Source organism: Castanea sativa, chromosome 12, assembly GCF_040712315.1.
Source record: "Castanea sativa cultivar Marrone di Chiusa Pesio chromosome 12, ASM4071231v1".
NCBI lineage: Eukaryota > Viridiplantae > Streptophyta > Magnoliopsida > Fagales > Fagaceae > Castanea > Castanea sativa.
Window position 1 is genome coordinate 39,132,066 of NC_134024.1, and position 26,577 is coordinate 39,158,642.

A 26,577-nucleotide genomic window follows, 5' to 3' on the forward strand; every position below is an offset into this window, starting at 1 on the left:
ATGGTGTGCAAATTTGTAAGGTTTTAAAAGTTGACATGACACCATATAAATTGAAATTACATATAATATCTAGAGTATTGCACCGCATGCAATTACACCCATTCTTCTCACAAAAATTTTTACTCCTTAACTTTTTAACTTTTTAAATTTAAGAGTTGAAATTAAAAGCTGATTTTCTTAACTCTCAACCTTAGCTATTAAAAGCTTTTATAGGTTGAGAGAGAAACCAAAAAAAGGAAAAATGCTTAATATGAGATAGAATTTCACTGAAAAATAGTTATTTAGCAAAAATGGAAAACGACAGCGTGTTGGAGGATTTGCTTGCCTCGCAGTTTCTCCTCTAGCGCTTTGTTTGTTTCACCAATAATGTTTTCTAGAAAATGAGTTATTTTCTAAATAGTATTTCCTATAAAACTATCTCATTTTCTAATATTTGGTAGCAACTTTAAATGACTTGAAAAACAACCTCTTAACTTCCCTTATTTAGCTTGCTGTGAGATAGAGATGTTTTCCAAAAAAATTTAATGAAAAACAATCTCAAAAAATAAGCCATATTTTTTATGTTGATCAAAAATAATTTTTTTTTGACTCATCTTTTTTTATGCTACCAAACACTAAAAAAGAAGGAAACTATCTTCAAACAAAGTTTCATTCAAACAAACAGTAGATTTCGAATCTATCACAATTTGCTAGTTTCCATCCCAAACCGTCACTCACCCAAACCACCATTTTGTTCCCCAACGACCACATTTTTGACACTGCGAATCCCATTAAAGCTTCTGTGTTGCTCACTCTCTCTCTCTCTCTCGCTCTCTCCACCATTTCTACTAGCTCATACCTCTCTCTCCTCCTCAGTAGAACTTATTTTCTCCATTTCTACCCACAAAGCTCTTCTGGGTCATAAACGCTTTTTGCTCTTATCAGCTTTTACGTACATGGGTCAGTGCACTATAATTTCTGTTATTTACTAGCGGTTTTTGGATATTAACCGTTTTGGGATTCTGGGGCTTTGTTCCTTAGTTTTCCCAATAGTTTTTAGGTAGATGGGGGTTGTTCTGTTATAGGTTTATTCGGAGCTTTTGAGGTTTAACGAACTTTTGGGTTTTTTTAGTTTAGAGCTTCAGTATTGTCAATATGAAAAATTGGGTTATTTTTGTTTAGGGTTTATCAGGCTTTACAAGTTTGTTGCTTTGTTCCTTCATAATTTTGAGGTTTTGGGTTGTACTAATTGTTGCATATATACTCAGTACTAAGCTTTTGATTCAAATTTTTATTCTTTTGGATTTGGGTTTTTGGCTTCTTATTCGTTCTACCTCATTTGGTATCTATTTTGAGCTCTTGGGAAATTGGTTTCCTTGAAAATTAGTTCCCAGACTTGAGTGGAAAATTTACTTCTTTCTGCTTTGGGGTCAGTTTCAATTCAAAAAATTCATGGCTGGTGGAGGAAATGGGAGTTTTTGAGTATAAAAGCAAGGAAGCTCTCCTAATAAAACCTGCAGCAACCCCATGTTAATGGAGAATTTGTCGACGGTGCTTGGCTCGAAAGGCCTGATAAGGAAGCATGAGTTTGTAAGAATCATAATTCAGTGCTTATATTCATTAGGATACAAAAATTCTGCGTCATGTTTGGAATCAGAATCTGGTATTTCATACAAATCCATGGATTTTGAATTGCTTGAATCACAGTTGCTTTGCGGGAACTGGGATGGTTGCATTGATACCCTTAATGCAATCAAGGATTTGATGGATGAGACAAGAGCCTCGGCTTTGTTTCTTGTATTCAAACAGTGTTTGTTGGAGTGTTTGAATCGAGGGGATGATTCTATGGCTTTAGCTGTTTTACGAAGAGAGGTTTCTGCATCAAGGTTGGGCAAAGATAAGGCTCAAAACCTTGCTCAGAGTATCCTTTCCTTTAAGGATGTCCAGTTTGGTGAAATAGAAGATAATGTTGTTCGAGAGCTGCGAAAAAAGTTGTTGGCTGAGTTAGAAAAATTGCTTCCTCCACCAACTATGCTGCCTGAAAGAAGGTTGGAACATCTTGTTGAAACTGCTGTTACTGCCCAACTTGATTCTTGTATGTATCACAATACACTGGATGCAGTTTCACTTTATGAAGACCATTGCTGTGGTAGGGTTCAGATCCCCACGGAGACTGTTCAGGTGTGCGTTGGTGCCAATAAAATTGTTACTGCCTTGATTTTTTGAGTTTTTTTGTTTTGTTTTTTGGTCTTTTCCCATAGTACATTTTGAGACATTTAAGTTCTTGGGAAAATTGTGTTTATTTGATCTTCTTGCCAATAGCTATACCAAATTGAATTTAGGGGCATGATCATTGCATACACAATTTCAAAAAATGGACTAGTCATATGCTTTGCATAGTTTAAATCTGTTGAATGACAAGCTCTTCAAACAGGTATATCAGTCAACATTTGCATATTTTAATCCTATCTGAGTATGCAATGATTTTGTTATAATAGAAAATGTTTTGAGACCTGTGAGATGGCAGATTGCATTTGACATGAATCTTAAATGCATATGATACCAGAAGAATTTTTAAAATGATATATTTCCTTTTAGATATTATTTTTGGATTATAAAAAAAACTTTTTAGGAAGAGAGGGCTTGGCCTTCAATGTGATGAAAACCTAAAATGTATTTGATTTCAGTTTATTGTGGTTAGCAAATGCAAATAATACCAGCAGTATAGATAATAGCAATGCAGTTTCTGAACTCAAAGATATGTAGTTAATCTTTGGACTTGGAGTGAGGATGCAACCCAAAAGTGGACAACAGATTAACTCACTATAACCAGTTTTCAAACAACACAATGAAATACAAAGGATCCTGTGCAAGATAAAAATTCAAACCATAGCATTCTCTTGACCTTGATGTCATCTTTGGTATGCTGTATTTTACAGTTTTACAAGCACTAGTCAGTAACCCATGTAATATACGCCAAATTTTAACAAAATAGGAATTTTTTTTTCTCTTATTCTTTTTTATATAAATTTGAAAATTGATAATGACGGTAGTTATGAATGGCATTTATTATAATTTTTTTGCATATGGAACTATTTATTCAACCTGTGATATGGTGTGATTCAAATGGAGGGTCTAAATATAGAAATAGAATTTAGACTCAATTAACATATATATATATATATATATGTTAGAATAATGACGTGTAAAATTGTGAGGCCACAAAAGCTTATGTGGCATAGTATTAGGTCAACCAAAAGTCAACGCATGGGCAATACCCTGTCCCCCAATAATTTAAAAACTTGGTAAAAATGGGCAATACCCTGTCAATGCATTTCTCATACTCTTCAATTAGTCAGGCTATTTACCTAGGTAATGATTATGAGAACTGCTTTCATTTATATTAAATATGAATTCTATTCAATTGTAAATCCATGAAGAATAAACATGACATCTTCTTTTAATTGCTCACATATTTTCCTAGCCTGTACATGCGACATTTGTTTGCCACTAATGCAGATTTTGAAGGAGCATAAGAATGAAGTTTGGTTTGTACAATTTTCTAATAATGGGGACTACTTAGCCTCTTCGTCAAGTGATTGCACAGCCATCATATGGCAGGTACTGTTCAAATTATATATCATTGCATTATGTATTAGCAGTACTAATTTAAGTCTGAAATTGCATTCTTATTCTTCTCAGAAGTTATCTTGTCAATTATGACATTTTATTGTGATTAATTATTCTAGAGGGCATTTAATGCTTTTTGCATTTTGGGATCCTAATTTTTTTTCTTAAATTTTAAAATTTAAAATGGCAGGAAACAAATACGTAATCTCTAGTCAATAGTACTAACTTGTTGATACAATCAACATTAAAGGCTTGCCATAAAAATAAAAAAACTCTATAAAGAGATTTATTTTAGAGAATGGGCCCTGGTTTTGAGGTTTCTTCTGCTCATCGGCATCAGGGGGCTGCCCAAAACTCTTTTTCTCCTCTGTCCGGTCTGGGTTGCGAGGCGGCTCTCTGTCTTGGAGAGGGAGGTGACTCCACTGTGGGTTCAGGTGAGAAGGGAGAAAAATGGAGCAATCCTATTGTTGAGCCAGTGTCGCTGAGCCACTTGGATGGGGTTGAGCTGTTACAGGAAGGGCCCAAGCATCTTCTAATTCAGTGGAAGCACAGTGAAGCTAATCCTAGTGGCTTTTTTCATGGAGAGGACAAGAATGGTTTTTTGGAGTGCTCACCTCTATCTAAATGGGATCCCAATGATCAAAAGGAGATGGAGGTGATCCAGGAAGGTGATGAGGGAGTGGTTCGAGAGTCAGCAGTGAATAATTCAAAATGGGTTAGTAGACTGATGAAAAATTTCTGTAGAATTGTGGGTTTTCCTATTGTTAAGCTCGAAGATCAATGCCTAGCTCTGTTCCATCTTCTTGAACAAGACTGTGTTGATGTTGTGAGTGCTGGGTCTTCTAAATGTAGTGTGAATTCTAAGCAGAAAGGGCTTAGAGAGCTCAAAGGTTTGATTTCTTCTAGTAATTATGATGGGGTAGCTTCTAAGGGGAGGAACAGAGATTTCTCAGTAGGTACGAGGGCGATTACCAGTTTTAAATGAGTTTACAGCTGCTATCTTGGAATGTTCGGGGATTAAATAATCCTCAGAAGTGAGAGGTATGTAAAAATCTTCTCAAGGAGTGAAAGTGTGATATAGTTTGCTTTCAAGAAACTAAGCTATCTTCTTTAAACTCTTTTGTTGTTCGGAGCCTTTGGGGTAGTCCGTTCCTAGATTGGGTTGTTCTAGATGCAGTCAATACTGCAGGGGGGGTGCTATTGGTTTGGGACAAGAGTTTTTGAAAAAGTTGATTGTGCTGTTGGTCAGTTTTCTATTAATGTTTTACTGAAGGGGGGTGTAGATGATTTTGTATGGGCATGTTTAGGAGTGTATGGGCCTAATGAGGATAATCAGCGGGGTGCTCTGTGGGAAGAACTTTCAAGGATGCACTCCAGGTGGAATACGGCATGGTGTGTTTTTGGGGATTTCAATACCATCCGATATCCGAGTGAGAGATTTGGTTGAGGCTTTTAGCCCAACGATGTTTGCTTTTTCAGACTTTATTGAGGCTAATTACCTTATGGACTTACCCCTTGAAGGAGCTTCATTTACTTGGTTTAGAGATTCGGGGTCAGTTTGTATGTCAAAAATTGATAGAACCTTGGCATTGGTGGATTGGGTAGATCACTTTGGAAACGTGTCGCAAAGGGTACTCCCTCGTGTAGTTTCTGATCATTGCCCCCTTTTGGTGGTGGCAAGTAGTGTTAGTAAAGGTCGGAGTGCCTTTAAGTTTGAGAATATGTGGTTGAAAGAAGAGGGTTTTGTAGAGAGGGTTTGGCAATGGTGGAATGGGTATTGCTTTTTGGGTTCTCCTAGCTTTATTCTAGCTCGTAAATTAAAAGCTCTTAAAGAGCACTTGAAAAAGTGGAATAAGGAGGAATTTGGGGATCTGGCCTTTAGGAAGAAATGTCTTTTATTTGAATTGTTGGGTTTGGATGCTAGGGAGGACTTGTCTGGTCTTTCTTAGGAGGATCAAACTCGTCGTATTCAGATTAAAGGTGAGATTGCTCATCTTGCCTCTTTGGAGGAGATTTCTTGGAGACAAAAGTTCCGGATTATATTTGTGAAGGAGGGGGACAATAATACTCGCTTCTTTCATCGGGTTGCAAACTCCCATAGAAGAACTAATCATATTCGGGGTATAGAGGTGGATGGTGTCCTCTATGAGGATGAGGAAGAGGTGCGATCTAAGGTGGTCCACTTTTATCAGAGTTTGTACACTGAGCCAGATACTTGGCGCCCTTCTATGAATGGTTTAGAGTTTGTTAGAATTGAGGAGGATAGCGGCGTGAATTAGAGAGGGATTTCTCTAAGGAGGAAGTGGTAAAGGTTCTTCAAGAGATGGTGGGTGATAAAGCCCCAGGTCCTGACGGTTTCACTATGGCTTTTTTTTCAAAAATGCTGGAGTGTAGTAAAAATAGATGTCATGGCATTCTTCGATCATTTCCATAGGAGCTCAGAGTTCGAACGGTCTCTGAATGCTTCTTTTCTATCTCTGATTCCCCAAAAAAATAATGCTTTGAATATCAAAGACTTTAGGCCTATCAGCTTAGTGGGCAATGTGTATAAGCTGTTGTCTAAGGTTTCAGCTAATAAATCGAGGCGGGTGTTGGATAAACTTATTTCGAAGTCATAGAATTCTTTTGTGGGTGGCAGATAGATTTTGGATTCAGTGCTTATTGCTAATGAATGCTTAGACAGTAGGCTGAAGTGTCGTACTCTGGGGGTGATGTGTAAGTTAGACATTGAGAAAGCCTATGATCATGTGAATTGGGGCACTTTGTTTTATCTGTTGGAGAGGATGGGCTTTGGGGATAGATGGAGGAGATGGCTTAAGACTTGTGTCTGTACCGTTCGCTTCTCAGTTTTGGTTAATGGAACTCTTGCTGTTTTCTTTGGTAGCTCTAGAGGTCTTAGACAAGGTGATCATTTGTCTCCCTTTCTCTTTCTTTTGATCATGGAGGTTTTAAGTCGTATCCTAAAGAAATCTGAGGAAGGTAGTCTCATTCAAGGTTTTCATGTGGGTCCTATTAATTCTACCAGTATCCATGTTTCTCACCTTTTATTTGCTAATGATACCATTTTTTTTTGTGAGGCCTCTAGAGAGCAGATTCTTACTATTAGGTTGGTTTTAACTTGCTTTCAAGCTTTTACTAGTTTGAAGGTGAATGTGGGGAAAAGTGAAATTGTCCCTATTGGGGAGGTGTGGAACATTCAATCTCTGACCAATATTCTTCAATGTAGGGTGGGCAGTTTGCCTATGACTTACTTGGGTATGCCATTGGGAACATCGTATAAAATAGCATCTATTTGGAATCCGATCCTTGAGAGGATGGAAAAGAAGCTTTTAGGCTAGAAGCGGCTTTATTTGTCATAGGGCGGTAGATTCACCTTGCTAAAAAGTATCCTTTCAAGCCTTCCAACTTATTATTATTTCCCTTTTTACTATCCCTAAAGCTGTGGCAACTAGATTGGAACGTATTCAGAGGAACTTCTTGTAGGGTTCATCAGTTGAGTGTTTCAAATATCCTTTGGTGGCTTGGGAAAAGGTTTGCTTGCCGCGTGAGTTTGGTGGTTTGGGTATTCAGAATTTGGCGTCTTTTAATCTGGCCCTATTAGGGAAATGACTTTGGAGGTATGGCCATGAAACCACTCATCTATGGCGAAGGGTCATTGCCATGAAATTTGGGGAGGGAAGAGGGGGTTGGTGCACTAGAGCTTGTCGTAGGGCTCATGGTTGTGGGTTATGGCGGAGTATTAGTGAAGGGTGGGAAACTTTCGCAAAGCATGTCTCTTTTGTGGTGGGGGATGGTTCTTGTATCCTTTTGTGGCATGATAAGTAGACTAGAGATGTTCCTCTTAAATTGCTTTATCCTCAGCTATTTCTATGTTCAGCCAATAATGAGGCCTTTATTTTGGATGTGTTAAGCCCTCCTATGGGTGATAATGGCAGAGTGTGGAGTTTAAGATTTTACAGAGAATTCAATAATTGAGAGTTAGTGGCTTCCTACTCCATTCTTTATTTCATCCAAACCCGCACTCCTAAGGGTGGAAGGTGTGACAGGCTTAGTTGGGATCTTAATGGAAGTGGGAAGTTCGATACTCGGTCTTTTTATCATAAGATTCAAAATGTAGCTCCTTCCACTTTTCCTTGGAAGGGCATTTGGAAAGTTAAAGTTCCTAAAATGGTGGCTTTTTTCATATAGACAGTAGCTCATGGTCAGATTCTAACCTTAGATAATCTTATGCTTTGTGGTCGTCCTTTGGCGAATCATTGTTGTATGTGCTGTTGTAATACGGAATCTGTGAATCACCTGTTACTTTTTTGTCTGATAGCTCATTCTTTGTGGATGTATATGCTTCGGTTATTCAAGATCGATTGGGTCATGCCAGGTTCAGTTGTGGACTTGTTATTTAGTTGGTATTATTGGCTTGGGAAGCATAGTTCTGATGTTTGGACTTTGGTCTCAGGTTGTTTAATGTGGACTATTTAGTCTGAACGGAATCGGCAGTCTTTTGAGGATAAGGGTATAATTGTGGTTCAATTATTAGAGTCTTGTCAGCGGACCTTCTTTGATTGGTCTTGATGTTGGGGTTTCTCGGATTGTTCTACCCTTATGGATTTTCTTTCGTCTATTAGAATAGATTAGGGGCTGCTTATGTCTTTTTGTTTCCTTTTTTCTCTGTTCACTACCGTGAACTCTTTGTATTTTTCTTGCTTTTCTCTTATTAATAATATTTTCTTCTTACTTATCAAAAAAAACATAGAAATTAAAATTCAAAAAGAAAATTTGTTTTCCTTTCTCCATGAGTATGCCTAGGAGAACTCATGGGTGTGGTTTGTGGCGGACTATTAATGAAGGGTGGGAAAGCTTCTCTAAGCATTTTTCCTTTGTTGTGGGTGATGGTACCCGGATTTGTTTCTGGCATGATAGATGGGTTAGGGTTGATCCCCATAAAACCCTCTACCCTGAGTTATATGTGATTTCAGGGGATTAGGAAGCTTGTATTTTTGGTGTTGTGAGTCATCAAGAGGGGGTTGATGTTAGATTTTGGAACATAAGATTTTATAGGGATTTTGAAGACTGGGAGCTTGTTGCTTCTTTTTCTCTTCTTGATTTTATTCAAGCTCATCTTCCACGTGGAGTAGGCAACGATTCTTTATGTTGGGGTCTTAATGGAAATGGTAAGTTTGATACCCGTTCCTTTTACAATGAGTTAAGGACGACTCCCAACTCTATCTTCCCTTGAAAGGGCATTTGGAAAGCAAAGGTTCTCAAAAGGGTGGTTTTTTTTTTTTTTTTTCTATCTTTATGTTGGGGTCTTAATGGAAATGGTAAGTTTGATACCTGTTCCTTTTACAATGAGTTAAGGACGACTCCCAACTCTATCTTCCCTTGAAAGGGTATTTGGAAAGCAAAGGTTCCCAAAAGGGTGGCTTTTTTTTTTTCTATGGACGGCAACTCATGATCACATTCTTACATTGGATAATTTCATGCTTAGAGGTCGCCCTTTGGCAAATTGGTGTTGTATGTGCTGGAGCAGTGGAGAATCTGTGGATTATCTCTTTATTCACTGTCATGTGGCAAATTCTTTATGGGTTTTTATGCTTCAGGCTTTTGGTATTCAGTGGGTCTTGCCTAGCTCTGTGGCGGAATTATTATTTTTTTGGAATCATTGGCTTAGGAAACATGATTAAGATATTTGGAATTTAATTCCAGGATTTTTGATGTGGACTGTATAGATGGAGCGTAATCGTCAGTCCTTTGAAGATTCTGAGAAGTCTTTGGTTGAGTTAATAGGCCTGTGCCAAAGAATTCTTTTTGATTGGTCTCGGTGCTGGAGTTTTACATAATGTTCTTCTATTGTTCAGTTTGTTTCTTCTCTTAGTTTAGTCTCTTGATTGTTTTCTGTGGTGTTCTGTTTTGTGCTTTGCTGTGTTCATTCTCATGAACACATTGTAGGTTTCTTTTTCCTTTTTCCTTTTTCATCAATAATAATTCTTGTATTACCTATCAAAAAAAATAATAATAATGAGTATGTCTAGGTAGCATAATTAAGGGTTGCCATCTGGGAGTGATTTGCAAACTAGATATTGAAAATGCATGTGATCATATCAACTAGGATTGCTTGCTATATTTATTAGGGAGAATGACTTTTTGGTGGAAAGTGGAGAAGTTTTTTTTTACCATTGTTAGTGTTTCTGATTTGATCAATGGAAGTCCTTTACTGTGCGTTTAGTGCATCATTTATGGCCAGGATTTTAAATTTACTATTTACAAATCCCAAGTTTGGCCAAGCCTGATGTGGAATTTTCAAAGGGATTTAAAGGTGGGATTTGGGGATCACAAATCCTGCCTCTAAATCCTGTCAAAACAGATGTTATTTTATAATTCCATATTAACTACCATTGAATGGTTTGCTCTCTTCTTGTGCTAATGGCAGACTGCTTGCGAAGTCAAAATTGGTCTTCTCTCACCTTCCCTGCTTTGAAAATTGAAGAGAACAAGAGAGAAAGGGCCCCGTTTGGTAATGTTGTTCTAGTAATGTTGTTTAAGTGTTGTGGAAATATGTGTGGGTAAAAAAGTATTGTGGAAATACGTGTTGTGTTGTTTGAATGACGAAGACTGTTGTCTAAACAACACAACCAAACAGTCCCAAAGTCTCTCTCTCTTTCTCTCTCTCTCTGTAGTAACAAAAAGGCAAGCATAGTTTTGCCACATGGGGTATGGTAGTGAAATAGTGCACAGTGCACATACTGCGATGCTGCTGCAAGCAGAGTTTTAGTATTAACAGCGAAGTGTTATAAGATAAGTGCTGTGAAATTTACTTATCAAAAAAAAAGATAAGTGCAGTGAAATTATTGGCTTTAGCAACAAATTCAAAGGCCATAAATGTGACACGTGTATGGTATTGAAATAGTGCTCTGAGATTTTCTAGAAACAATACATTCAAACTATCATTAAACAAACAATGAATTTTGTAAATACTGGGATTTTAAATCACGGGAGTTTAAATACTTTCATTTATCAAATTTTGAGTAAATAGTAAATTCTTCACCCAAACACAGGCTTGGGTTTCTTCAAAAGCTCTACTTATAAAAACAAAGGTTTCTTGAAAAGCCCCAGGGATTGAGGGTGATCCTTTATTGCATTACCCTTTATTTTTCTCATGGAGATTTTAAGCAGAAATGTTGTCAAAATTGTGGAGGGTCATTGCAATTTAGGCTTTCAAGTGGGAGATGCTGCTTGGGGTACTATTCAAGATTCTCATTTGTTATTTGCTGGTGATACAATTTTATTTTAGTACATCTCACAGTGGTGAGTTGCATCTAGTTATTGATCTAAATTGTGCCAATTAATAATCTAGAATAATTTATTAGCCAGTTAGAATGCCTAGGTGGAGTTTGTTCCTAAGTTCATCATGTTCGTATTTCTCTCACTGGTGAGTTGCATCCACTTATTGATCTTAGTTTGCATATCAATAATCCAGAACAATTTATTAGCCTGCTAGAAATATATGTAGGTATTATAGCCATGCATTTCCGAGAATATAAACAACAATGCATGAAATCAAAAGATTTTATGCAGTTTGATTCTGCTGTTAAGGGAGGTGGGTTTCTCTTGGTTTCATTGTCTCTGTATTTAGTAATAAACCTGTCAAACTAAAGCTGTCTTGTTCGTGGAAAATAAACTGTAGCAAAACATGTCTCCAAATTTTCCTCTGTTTGGTACAACATCAAATATTGGAAAATGTTTCTTGATGAAGAGAAAAACTTAGCATAAAATCTGAAAAAGAACTTATACCTTTCAAATTTGTTTTTCCTGAATGAGATTCCACCAGCACCAGCCATCTCTTAGCTGATCTGTGATCAAACCTCCATTGCCACTCATCAGCCATACTCAAATCACTACAGGTTCATCAACATGGGTTGGATTCCATAACTATAAGTTGCAATGACAAACAACCATTGCAACTTTTTTTTTGGTGGTGGTTGTTTTCTCCGGAACAGATTTAGTGTAAATCAAACCTTTTTATTTTCCTCCACCCCAGGCACCTATGTTGAACTGAAATTCTGCCATACTAAAGCTGAGTTTGGATTCAGCTTATTGTGGCCACGTTTTGAGTTTTGCGTTTTGTAGCTTTTTTTTTCTTTTTTTTTTCAACGCGCATGAACAGTAACCGATACTGTTCATGCACGTTATTTCACTGTGCAGGAGACCAATTTCACTGTTTACGCACTGTTCATGGGACCCACAAGCACTTTATTCAGGAAAAAATATTAAAAATGGGTTCCACAGCATTATTCACATATTTAAAAATTATTTTGCTACAGTGTTTTCAGTTTTCAGTTTCAGCAAAATAAGTTCTGTTTGGATAGAGCTTATTGCTGAAAATTGAAAACTGAAAACTGAAAACATTGTAGCAAAATAATTTTTAAATGTGTGAATAGTATTGTGGGACTCAATTTTAATGAAAAAGTTGCTGAAAAGTGAAATTTGTGAGACTCATGAACAGTAATTTTGTGTAATGTTCATAGCTGAAAGTCAATATATGCGGCTGGGTTTAAAAAAAAAAAAAAAAAAAAAAACAGAAGCCAAAACGCGGACGTGGACGCAGAACGCGGATCCAAACGCCCTCTAAGTCAATCCTCTGGGAATAAATTTTTTAATTTAAAAGCCTACGGTTTATTTTGATCACAACAATTTTGTCAGTTTGCTCGAGTTTCTTGATGTGTTTTTCTTAAGCACTCATCTGCAAAAAAAAAAAAACTGTCATATAGAAGCTCTAACTGTTATGCAGGTTCCTATTCTTTAATTTTAAGGCACATGAAGCTCTAACTGTACCACCAAAATTCTTGTGCTAGGTACTGCAAGATGGTAAATTAATGTTGCTGCATACTCTGCGAAGCCATCAAAATCCTGTATCCTTTGTAGCATGGAGCCCTGATGACACAAAGCTGCTGACATGTGGAAATGGGGAAGTCCTTAAGCTATGGGATGTAGAAACAGGTACATGCAAGCATACTTTTGGAGATGATGGCTTCATTGTCAGCTCATGCGCTTGGTTTCCCGACTCAAAGAGACTTGTTTGTGGCAGTTCTGACCCTGAAAAAGGCATCTATATGTGGGATTGTGATGGCAACGAGATAAAAGCATGGAAGGGGATGAGAATGCCCAAGATTTTAGATTTGGCAGTGACACCAGATGGGGAAAATCTGATCAGCATATTCTCAGATAAAGAAATCCGGATATTTAATTTAGGAACAAGTACTGAGCGGGTCAGATCAGAGGAGCACCCAATCACGTCACTTTCAGTTTCTGGAGATAGTAAGTTTTTTATTGTGAACCTTAATAGCCAAGAGATTCATATGTGGGACGTTGCTGGGAAATGGGACTCACCATTGAAATACATGGGCCACAAGCAACACAAGTATGTGATACGGTCTTGCTTTGGTGGGTTGAATAGCTCATTTATTGCCAGTGGTAGTGAGAATTCACAGGTATGCTTGTAAAATAACTAAATGTGCAAGCTTAGAAATCACAATTTTCCTTTGATCTGGAATCTAAAGTTTGTTTTCCAAATAGCAGGTCTACATCTGGAATCGGCAAGACACTAGGCCAATTGAGGTTTTGTCTGGGCATGATATGACTGTGAACAGTGTCAGCTGGAATCCTAGGAGACCTCAAATGTTGGCATCTGCAAGTGATGACCAAACTATCCGTATATGGGGACCTAGTCTATCCAAGAAGATTCAGGCTAATAAACTTAATTGAACAGACCAGATTGTTCAATTTTGAGCCAGTGTATATAGCTTTTATTCTTTTCAATAGCTTATTCGTTCATGGGTTTGTAATAAAATTTTGGTGCACATCTACATTCGTAAATTCCGTTTCTGCATTTGTTAAGATGTTAGACTCGTGTTCCCCAGCTTGTGCTCATGTTTTAACCCACCACACCAAAGGCCTTGTCCACCAACTCTGAATTTTGGTCCAAGCACCATCCTGTGGAGGGCTAGACCATTGCCAAATCTAGCCATGCAGCCCACAACATGATCACTACCTATATGCATTTGGCCCCATGTTTTGTCAAGCATTCCACAACCAAGTCACATTATTTCCTCATCGATCTAATATGTCTTACACTCGAGTGGTCTACTCTAGCCTAGCCTTGCACACAAGTGGCACACCCATTGCACCAGAACTTGCCCATGGCCAAGCCTATGCAGGGACACCAGGACAATCCAACACATGCTACACTCGACATATACACCCGCAGGTAATTACTAATAATATAAATACATTTATTATTTATATTAATTACTTTAAGTGGTTCATAAATCATTTAAGTATAATGAAATTTCTGTATTGTTTTATTAAGATTTATATGACTATGAGAAAGAATTCATTTAAAATGTGATATTTTTGCTCAAATTTAGTTGCTTTTGCAACATTTGAAACAAAGTCAAACAAAAGAAATAATAATAATAATAACAACAACAACAACAACAACATAATCAAAAAATTATTAAAGAATCTGTGCATTTTTATTTTATCAAAACGATATTTGCATTCTTGAGTAGATCAAATCACACTCTTATTATCTTTCAATTTTGTGTATAAAATAAAACACTAAAGTTTACAAATTTTTGTCAGAAAAATTATTGAAATATTGGAAAAAACTAATAACAACTGCATGTCGTGCAAGAAATCAAACTTTCATGGATTGTCGATTAAAATCATAAAAAGTAGATCTCAATCCTCCTCTATTCAATCCTAAATGTGAATTTTTAAAAAAAAATTATTATAATACAAAATTTATCTTCACTACCAACCTTAATTTTATTACATGGACATTTTCATAAAGAACAACTATTGTAAAAAAATAATTCTAAAATCAAAATTCATTTTAACCACATAATTTATGAATATAGAACACTACTAGCAATCTTAGTTTTACTATATGGACATTTTGGCAAGAATAGAACAAGTTAGAGCTCCTTCCGTAAAAGTAACAGTCCCTAGATGGGCAAGCTTGGCTTCTGTAATACTAAATTGTCCCAATTGATAACTTCTTGCATGTTTTGAGTTTAAGAAGAAATTACATGTCCTTTAATATTGGTTAATGGAAAAGAGGCTTTACAAATACCATGACAGTTTCATCATTGGATCCTTGTGGCGATGGATGGGGTTTAGTAAGGCTTGCTTCCTAAAGCCATTTGGACATCTTGGGATGAAATGATAAATGTTTTTAGGAGCTTGTCATCATTGATTAGCATGTCAAAGAGTTTCTCTTTGTGGATAAATTCTGTATAAACTCTATGCAAACTTGCACTTGCCTTGATTAACACATTAACCTTCCTTCTACTTCCTCTTTTTATCTCCTGTCATTTGGTTGCTAGGTATTGAGGATTAAGGTTTACTATTTTTGAGTTAATGAATACATGCTCAGGGGTGGCACCAAGTGTTGTTGAGGGTGGTCACATGACCACCAAGACTTAAATTTTTTTTTTTAATATTCCTTAAAAAAATTGAATTTTAAATTAATATGGGTCTTTAATCACCCTAGAAAAAAAAACTTGACCACCCTAAAAAAACTTGAACACCTTAAATAACAATTTGTGCCCATTAAAAATTAAATCTAACCTCTTCAAAATTTTGGTCCGTAGAATGTTGAACCAAAAAATTGTGAGAAATATTATGTTTACAACATTTTCACAACACTTTCGTAACAAATCCTAAGTAGCAGTGTAGACACTTGATTTTGTACTCATAATTTAATTTTGGAAGATGGCTAAAGGGACCATTCATATACCCAAAATTTATAGTTGCATTACATACATTAATTCTTTCATTGCATATCATAAAAATAATCTTGAAATTCTAATGATCATGATGGTATGCCTGATTCCTAAATCGGATTATCAGATTGAAAGATATCATGTGATTAAGTTTTCACGGTCCGCATGCATTTTGTTTGGTGGAACCAATCACGCATGATTAATTTAAATTAATTCTGATTGATTAAACAATTAAAATTAATTAAATAATTTTGTGATTGGTTGTTAATTAGTGTCAAAAGTAAGCCTGTTTGCATGGGAATAAAGTGAATAATCAAATAACAAAGAAGTCGTGGATAATCAAGTCTTTTTAGAATATTTATCTACAAAATAATTATCACTTTGAAGAGCAGAATATCAAGAAAAATGGATTAATTTCTAGAATACGAATTAAAAACGCGACTAGGTGCAATCTTGCACTAAAATCCTAAAAAAAAGGAGTCCAAATCGGACCAAACTCGAATGCGGGCCTGGCACCCAAGAGGGCCTGTTGGCACTTTTGGAGTGCCAATCGACAAATGGCAAGTGCCAATTGGCCCAAATGATCGGCCTGGCCTGAGAATGTCTTGATTAAGATAAAACTTATCTTTTTTGACTTTTTAGAGATAAGGACATGTTCCAATTTGTATTTGATCTCATTCAGATTATTTTTTAAGCACCTCCAACCTCTATAAATAAAGGAAAAATATCAGAATTAAGGGCTCTTCTTTTTAGACTTCTCTGCTCCCCTTATATTAAAGACATTTTGGAGGCTTTTGCTTTAAGAATTTCTTTTTTGTAAATAAAGTATTTTAGACCTCAAAGAAGTGAAAACTTCTTTGATTTCTAAAATATTCTTTTATTTGAAGAGCACACTTATGCAAGAGGTATTTATTTGTATTCTTCTATCTGTTTTTCCTTTCCATTAATTAGTATGTTGTGGCTGTTCATTACATGAATTTGGTTATATGTTTTATTTTTTATTGTGCCTTGTTCTTAATTCATATTTGCCATGCTTAGATTTTGTTGAAATTTTCTTTGACGTGTTCTTTAATTAATTGTTTGTTTTAATTTTTTCTTCGATTTCAAAATCTGCTAATGATCATCAAAACCTTTTTTTTTTAAAAAACTAAAAATTGGTTTGTATTTTCATTAAATACAAGTCTAAATTTTTTATAGTCTAAAAAATGATCTGTATTTTCATTAAATGCAAATATGAATTTTTTCTGGTCTCAAAACTGATTTGTATTTTTATTAAATATAGATTTAAATTTTTTCTGAAAAGGCTTTCTTTTTTATAAAATTGCAGATTTTGAAATTTCAAAGAAGGAATTAAGAGTTAGATTAAAGTCTTTCTTTTTTAATATGTGATGCATGCATAATAAGTGTCTCATGAACATGAATCTTCTTAATTTTTTTTTTTAACTTTCAAATACAGATCTAATTTTTACAAATCAAACCTCATTTTTTTAAAATTTTTCAAAACAAATCTAATTTTTCTTAATAAAGTCTTTCTTTTTTACCTTTTACAAAAACAAATCTGATTTTTATAAATCAAATCTCATTTTTTTGTAACTTTACAAACAACAGATATGATTTTTCTTGATAAAATCTTTCTTTTTTACCTTTTACAAAAACAAATCTAATTTTTTTTTTTTTTACAAATCAAGTCTCATTTTTTTTATCTTTCAAAGTAGATTTGATTTTTCTTTAAAAAGAGGACAGTATTCATAAGGTAAATTTAAATTAATTTTTGTCAAGTGTTTGTCATGTGTATTATAACATATTATTCAACATCATACAAAAATGGTATATAACGGTCATTAGAGTTTAGAAGACCAGACTCTATCTGGGCAGAATGGGTGCCTAACACCTTCACATTCCTTAATCTAGCCCCCGAACTTAGGATTTTGGTTAGTAGATTAGTGTTTTATCTTTAATTTTGATAGATTGTAACTAGGACCAAAGTTTTGTATTTTTTTTTGGGCATAGATTGTAACTAGGACCAAAGCCTTGTAAGGTTAATCTACCAAATTGTACTTTTTTTTTTAAATTCTAGCAATGACATTTGATTTATTTTGAATATGTAAATTGTATTTAATTTTTCTTTTTTTTTTGTATGAAAAAAATAAGTGGCGTATTTTAAATTGTGATTTTTTAAAAGTCCAAATCAAAATTTTATTGTGATTTTTTAAATTGTGTTTTCAAATGGCGTATTTTAAAATTGCTATTTTTTTATATAAAAAAATGTACACTTTTCAAATAGCTGTTAGTGCTTGCTTTAGTTTTTATTTGATTTTTTTGGATTTATGCGATACATTTTTTCAAAAATATAATACATTTTGTTTATATTGTTACTTATTTAGGCAATATGTTGGTAATTCAATGAGAGATCAATAGTTTAATGATTGCTTAATTTTATACATTGAAAAAGATGTAACTAATAATATTGATAATGAAGCCATCATATAATGTAACAATTTCAAAATATGAAAACTTGTGAATGAAATTTTAAAATTTTAAATATTTGCGATTTTTTTTTCTTCTGAGGTTAGTATATTCATGGAGTATATGCTAAAAAGAAGAGGACAATCCTCCTCTATTCAAATCTAAAAATTTCTTTTATTGTGAAAAAGAAAAAAAGTTTTAAATAAAAACTCAATTTGACTAGTTAATTAAATTAACCTTAAAAAAAAATCTATGAATATAGTCCCCTTTACTACCAACTTTAACCTTACTATCTCGGAATTTATAGCATTCTCATCAATACACGTATAATACCACGGGCCCATCTCAATACCACGAGCCCATCTCATCTGACTTTCTATGGGCCTCAACCACGTGAGTCCTCTTTTGTTCCAACTAAATCGTGTGCGCCTGCTCTGACTGAATCCCGTGCTGCTCAAAACTCCTCACAGGTATCGGGCTCTAATGTAGAAGAATCACGTGTTACCCATGATTCCATTAGGGTTCCTCATCCTTCAAACCTGCGTATCCTTCCAACATGGACACGAAAACTCAAACCTGTAATATCTAGTTACAGTACATGGGTGGAGCAAATTTCAGGAACAAAGCGTGATTCATCGTCCATTGCTGACCAGCCAGATTTGTCTTCTAAACGTAATCAAGTCCTTCAAGGTGATGGAGGCGCATTGTGTGTATTAGTGGAGGCTTATATTCAGCTCCGCCAACAACAATGAGTTGCATAGCATGCAACTGTTGTGGGCTTGAGAATCTACATATAGGTAGAGAGGTTGTAGAGATAATATGGGCAAAAAATTCCTCTGTAGTGTTTATAGCTGAGATACTCACAGATGAAGCAATGCTAGAGATCGTTCAACGAAACATAGACTTTAAGCACCGGTAGGTGGTTCCTGGGGAAGGTAGAGGAGGTGGTTTAGTCCTTTATTGGAAGTCATTGATTAATTTCACAGATGAAGCTTTAGGAAAGTATTATATTGATGCGATCATTGACAAGAACATAGAGAATGCATGGCAATTTACAAGTTTTTATGGGGAACCCGAGACGACAAGAAGAATTGAAGCATGGAATAAACTCAGGTCTCTTAACTCTCAACCTGATATTCCATGGTTATGTGTAGGTAACTTCAACAAAATCACTGGACAAGATGAAAAGGTTGGTGGCGCAATTCGGCCTCACAACCAAATGCAGCTGTTTTGAGATGTAATTGATGAATGCAGATTTATAGATTTGGGTTATGTGGGCCTGAAATTTACATGGAGTAGGCACTTTGAAAATGGCAAATCAATTTAGGAAATATTGGATAAAGGTTTGGCGACAAACAATTGGCTTTTGAAATTTCTCGGATCTCGGGTATATCACTTACGGGGTGATTCATCTGACCATTGTCCCTTCCATGTTACCTTTGTAGATTTAATTCCTCCATCAAATAAGAAGCTTTTTAGATTTGAGGAGATGTGGCTATCAAATTCTAGATGTGAGAAAATAGTTCAATCGGTGTGGAATAGTATAGGGGAAGCAAGTATTGAGGTGGACAATTGTGGTAGGGATTTGGCTTGGTGGAATCGAAATGTTTTTGGGAATGTAAGAAAAGAGCTAGACCGTTTGAAGAAGCTGCTGGTCCAGGCCAAATCTGTAGTAGTACTCAGTGGCAATAATCATCAAGTTCGACAATTGAAGGTGAACATTAATGTGCTTTTGGACAAAGAAGCTATGATGTGGGCACAGCGATCACGCTTTTTATGGGTGAGAAATGGAGATAGGAATACAAACTTATTCCATAGTTAGGCGACTAAGAGATTGTTGGAAAAATACATGTTTGTATCGCATATAAAACATATGCAGCGGAAAATTAACGAATTTACTTCATTCGCAATTGATAACATATACTATGTAAATTTTAGAATTCAGGAACAAGAGAGTGTACCTTAGTACGGTGAAATTCAAAACAAAAGATCAAAAGTACTTAGGAATACTTTTAATCTTCACTCCAATTCCACTTTACGCCCAAGAAGTGTGGTCTCTCAATCAGTTTCTAAGGGAGAATAATTGAGTGACTAACACTCACATACACACACCATTTCACAACAATATCTCTCAAAATTCTGTATGTTTTTTCCTTTATATCTAACTGATTATCTAATTGGGCTGGCAATTTGGGCATTTCTAATTGGGTTTTAGTGTGTGGCTTGGAGTGGGACCAAAAGGGAACAAATATGACTCTAGCTCTAATGGGCCTTGGGTTTTTTTGTCAACTCTTCACAAATTCAAAGTTACCATTAATTATATTTAATATCACTATATAAATATAATTGCACTCTAGGCCTTATTAATAAATTATATTTCAAGACTTTATTATAGATGCAACCATTTCATAAAAATATTTGTAGTAATACAAAGTCATGAATGCAGACTGCCACTTTGAAGATTACTACATTTTTATCCTTGAGTATCCGGTTTAATCCTTTAAGTTATTCTTCATATATTTATAAAATCGATTTCATAAATATATACTTTAGTAACTCCTTATTAAAGTGGTTAGACCTAACACTTTGAATAGCCAAATCTATTAAACTTATCTCAAGAAAATATTTTATATCTTCGTTAAGAGATTATGAATTCCATTTTGAGAATATATATTCCATCAACACTAAATGTAGTTGCCCAACATACTGAGGTTTTAATTGTGACTTTAAATCTCACTCCTGATATATCAAAGCAACCTATACCACATGATCAGGTCTATTATTCTCTCAAGATTAAGAGTTCATGTAAATAGAAGTCGTAAGATTTATTATTCAATTGAAAGTTGTTAGGAGAAGAATAAATCTCACAGCAGTCCAGTTCAATATGTTTTAACTCTTAAAAAATAACAACTAGAAGTCTTCCACTTCTATGATCAAGACAAATCATCTTAGTTGATATGTTATAGTTTTCGCAAATAAAATGCCTAATTTTATCATTGACTACAAACTATAATTCTGAGTTTACAAAGAATTTGTGATCTATATCTTCTATGACTAAATTATATAAATCACATACTATGCATCTCATGGACTATATGATAATGTCCAATATTCATGTTACGATTATTTTAAATAATAATAAAACAACTTTATTAATCACAACATTAAGTCATATATAATGTCATATATAGCATCATACAATAGGATTTAAATGTACTAATCCTAACAATCTCTCATTTGCTTCAAAGACTATTGTGCACTAATCTAACTCTCGTTCCCTCTAAATGTGACTCAAAAGCCATTTGGGACAAGGCTTTGGTAAAGGGATCCGCTAAATTACTTGCACTATCAATCTTTACTACTACAACATCTCCTCGAGCAACAATGTCTCAAATAATGTGGTACTTTCTTTCAATGTGCTTTCCTTTCTTGTGATTCCTTGGATTCTTGGATTGAGCAACTACTCCACTATTGTCATAGAACAATGTGATAGAAAGTTGTTCCATTCTCACAACACCAAGTTCAGAAAGGAATTTCTTGAGCCAAACAACTTTCTTTACCGCTTCACAAGGAGCAACATATTTAGCTTCCATGGCGGAGTTAGTAATACAAGACTTCTTAACACTCCTCCAACTTATGGCTTCACCTCCTAAGGTGAACACATAACCTGAAGTGGACTTTCTGAAATCAAGATTTGATTGAAAATTTGAATCTGTATAACCAATAGGTATCAAATCCTCACTATGGTAAACAAGCATATAATCTCTCGTTCTCTTTAGATACTTGAGAATATGTTTTACAGCTTGCCAATATTTAAGTCCTGAATTTGATTGATATCGGCTGACCATGCCAACCGAATAATAGATTTTCGGTTTAGTACATAGCATGACATACATGAGACTTCCCACTGCAGAAGCATAAGGAATTTGTCTTATCATATTTTCTTCCTCAAGAGTCTTAGGCCTTTGGTCATCAGAAAGAGGAACTTGATGTCTAAAAGGAAGTAATCATTTTTTGGAGTTTTGCATGTTAAACCATTCTAGAACCTTATCTATATACCTAGCTTGTGATAAACCTAACATCATATTCCTGCGATCTTACCAAAGCTTGATCCCTTAAATAAAGTTAGCTTCACCCAAGTCCTTCATATCAAATTGGCTTAATAACCAAACATTTACTGATGACATTACCCCTACATCATTCTCAATAAGTAGAATATCATCAACATAAAGCACTAGGAACATGGTTCATCAAGATTTTATCCAAAACCAAATGACTTAATTGCTTGATCAAATCTGATGTTCCATGACCTAGATGCTTGCTTAAGTCCATAAATCAACCTTTTCAACTTGCATACCATATGCTCTTGGTACTTTGCTATGAAACCTTTCGATTGCATCATATAGATTTATTCTTCAAGATTGCCATTAAGAAATGTAGTCTTGACATACATTTGTCAAATCTCATAATCATAATGAGTAGTAAGAGATAAGAGAATTCTGATAGGTTTAAGCATGGCTACTGACGAAAAGATTTTATCATAGTCAATACCTTCCTTTTGTGTATACCCTTTCACCACTAGTCTTGCTTTAAAAGTTTCAACCTTTCCATCTATCCCTCTTTTCCTCTTGAAAATCCATTTGCAACCAATAAGTTTAATGCTGTTAGGTGCCTTTACAAGATCCTAAACTTGATTGGAATACATAGAATCTAATTCAGATTTCATAACTTGGACCCAATGATGTGCACCTATATCATTCATTGCCTCTTCATAAGTGTAGGGATCCGATTCAGTCTCTTCTAGGATAGCTTCATAAGTTTCTCCCAGACCTATAAATCTTATAGGAGGCTGAACAATTCTCCCACTACGACAAGGCTCCTGTGTATTAGTCATCTCATGAATAATATCTTGTGATGTATCTAATACATCTACATCATCCCTAGTTTCATGCATTGGTTGTTTAATTATAGGTTCATCTACTTCAGTCAAAACAACTTTACTTCTAGGATTAAAATTATTCACATAGTCATCTTCCAAAAATTTGGCATGAGTGCTAATAAATACTTTATTATCTTTATGATTATAGAATAAATAACTCTTAGTTTCCTTTGAATACCCTAAAAACATGCATACTTATGTTTTTGCTTCCAACTTACTAGACTTCCCTTTCAACATATATGCCGAACATCTCCAACTGTGAAGGTATCTCATACTAGGCTTACGCCCACTCTACAATTCCTTAGGTGTGTTGGGAGAAGATTTTGATGGAACTAAATTCAAAATATGCATTGCAATTTTTAGTGCATATCCCCAAAAAGAAACTGGTAAAGTTGAATAACTCATCATGGACCTAACCATTTCTAAAAGAGTCTTATTCCTTCTCTCTGCTACATCATTCTGTTGGGGAGTTCTTGGTGCAATTAATTGGGATACAATCCCATTTTGAATTAAGTAGTCCTTGAAATCCCCAAAAAGGTATTCACTACCTCGATCAGATCGAATGGCTTTTATGCGTTTACCTAATTGATTTTCAACCTCAGCCCTAAACTCTTTGAATTTTTCAAAGGTTTCAGACTTCCGTCTCATTGGGTACATATAACCATATCTTGAATAATCATTGGTAAAAATGATGAAGTACTCATAACCTCTTTTTGCTTAGGTTGACATAGGACCACACACATCTGTATGAACTAATTCAAGTAACTCTTGGGCTCTTCTACCTTTTGCATTAAAAGGTCGTTTGGTCATTTTACCTTCCAAACAAGATTCACAAACTAGAAATTCATTAAAGTCTGTGGGCTCTAAGAGTCCATCTTTGATCAGTCTTTGAATTCTATTTGAATTAATATGACCCAAACGCAAGTGCCAAAGATATGCATCATTAGTAGAAGGAAAATTTATTTTTAATGATTTTACATGAGAGTTATCATCCAATTCAAAATTGTATAATTCATGTTTATTTAGAGTTAAAATATAAAGACCATCTACAATATTGCCAGAACAAATAAACATTTTATCATTCTTTATTACAACATTGTCTTTCAAGATAACATAATATCCATGTGTACCTAAATAAGTTGCAAAAATTAAATTCTTACGAACATTAGGTACATACAAACAGTCTTCCAGTATTAAAACTCTAGATTCAAAACATAAATTAAACACTCTAACAGTTACAACTGGAATTATGCTCCTATCAACCAAGGTAAAAAACATTTCCTCTTCATTCAGCTTTCTAGTCTCCTAGAACCCCTACAAAGAATTGCAGATATGATTAGTATAACCTGAATCAATACACTAGGAATCCGTGGGATTCTGTACTAAACATGTTTCAAGAATGAATATATTTTTCATACCCTTATTCTTAGCAGCTCTAAATATTAGACAATTTCTCTTCCGATGACCTTTCTCACCATAATGGAAACACTTTCATTTGGTTTTCTTTCCTTTATTGGCAACTCCTAAGGCAATTTGTTTACCATATTGCTTGACAAAGTCCTTCTTCTTCTTCTTTTTACCCTTGCCTTTCGACTTAGGTTGAGAAGTAGAAGCTTCAGCTATATTGACATATATACTAGAAGTACCAAAGACGCCTTCTGTTGCTACCAACTCATTCATTAATTCAGATAATAAATAAACCTTTTTGTTCATATTATAATTAAGTCTGAATTCATTAAATGATTCTGGTAGTGACTGGAGTATCATATCTACTTGGGATTCTTCATCAATATTGGCACCTAAAACTTCTAGTGTATTCAGATTAGAGATCATCTTAGGACAATACTCACTTACTGAAGTACCTTCAACCATTTTGGTATTATAAATCTGCCTCGTAGTTTCTTGCCTTGCAAAACGGCCTTGCTCACCAAATATCTCCTTCAGACTTAGCATTATGTCCGAAGCTAGTTCTATATCCTGCATTTGATGTTATAGAACATTTGAAATAGATTCTAGGATATAGTACCTAGCCATCTCATTAGATTTCTGTCAATGATCATATCGTTGTTTTTCCTCAAGAGGAGCATCTAATGATAGAAAAACTAGCATATGGTTGAGTAAGCACATATTTGTGCTCTTTTGCAGTAAGAACAATGTCCAAATTTCTTTTCCAGTCAACATAGTTGGATCCAGTCAGTTTGTTTTGATTAAGAATAGTAACAAGTGGGCTAAATGATGCCATGATTTAAATCTGAAAATAACAAACATGAATATAATAAGTAAAAATGGAGCATATAAACATATAGTATAGAACCTTAATAAAACCATAATATAATATATGCAACGACAACCTAATCCCATGTTTATAATTTCTTGGTAGCAAATATATTATAAACACTATGATTAATTGAGAATTATTCTCATTATTAGTGCTATCATGATAACTCTTATCAAACACTAATAATATGTTATATTATCTTTAGTCTCTAAGTAATAATGACATAGCTCTTTAGGGAGGTTAACATTACACTTAGTCTAGTGTACACCATTATCCAGAACCATGTGTAGCCACATTTCATCTCCCTTTATAGTGTTTAAACTTGTAGTACCATGGAACAAAACACCCTCCTTTAGGATCACGAGGCATATACGCCAAGACGAGGTGCTTGTCCACACTACTTTAAACTGATAAGTTTAATCTTGTAGTACTATGAAGCAAACACCCTCCTTTGGGATCGCGAGACATATACGCCAAGACGAGGTGCTTATCCCACACTACTATAAACTGATAATGAATGCCGTGAGATCCAACCTTTGTATCTTTCTCCCACTAGATGTTTTAAATTAGAGGTTTTTAATTAGTAAACATGCATAATCTCATTACACATAGCCTTGCACTTTATACATGTGAAAACACTTAGAAAAAATTATGAATTCCCTTCTTTCGATAGATCGAATGTGCCCCTCAATCGGTCGAAAAAATTAAAAAATTCGCACCTGACTATCTACCTGGCTCGATCGCTACTCGATTGATCAAAAAATAACATTCAACCGATTGACTAGCAATCGAATATCAATCGAATCAAGCAGATTGATCATTGTTTCACTCGATCAATCAAAAACAATTTTTGATTGATCGAAACACGTGAAACTTGAATTTTCCAGAATTTTTTCAAGGCAGTTTTCAACGGTATTTCATGAACAAACAACCATCATATGAACATAAAAGACAGAAATTAATATCAAAATTGAACTCCATTGATGCTATAGCCTTAAAGTTCAATTTAACATACTTAAACTCAAACTTAAACAATATCATAACATCAATATCAATTTTTATCAAACAATAATTTTAACAACCATGCAGAAAATTAATTGAATAGTCTTCTAACAACATGAAATTATTATCTCTAATTCCAAAACTCACAAAACATGTTATATAGATTCGAAATTAAAGACTGCTCTGATACCAATTGTTGGAAAAATACATGTTCGTATCAAATACAAAACATACGCAGCGAAAAATTAATGGATCTATTTTATTCGTAATTAATAATTTGTACTATGTAAATTTCAGAATTCAAGAGCAAGAGAGTGTACCTTAGTATGGTAAAATTCAAAACAAAAGAACGGAATTACTTGGGAACACTTTTAATCTTCACTCAAATTCCACTTTACACCCAAGAAGTGTGGTCTTTTAATCAGTTTCCAAGGAAGAATAATTGAGTGACTAACACTCACATACAAACACTATTTCATAACAATATCTCTCAAAATTCT

At 34.7% G+C, this 26,577-nt stretch overlaps 1 protein-coding gene across 1 annotated transcript; it reads left to right on the forward strand.

Moving 5' to 3' along the window:
- The first annotated feature begins 670 nt into the window (after positions 1 to 670).
- On the forward strand, positions 671 to 14,006 carry LOC142620912 (WD repeat-containing protein WDS homolog). The gene is made up of 4 exons (XM_075794221.1): positions 671 to 2,160; positions 3,499 to 3,600; positions 12,459 to 13,094; positions 13,183 to 14,006. The coding sequence occupies exons 1-4, from the start codon at positions 1,507 to 1,509 to the stop codon at positions 13,366 to 13,368; spliced, it is 1,578 nt and encodes a 525-aa protein (XP_075650336.1). The 5' UTR covers positions 671 to 1,506; the 3' UTR covers positions 13,369 to 14,006.
- The last annotated feature ends 12,571 nt before the right edge of the window (positions 14,007 to 26,577 follow it).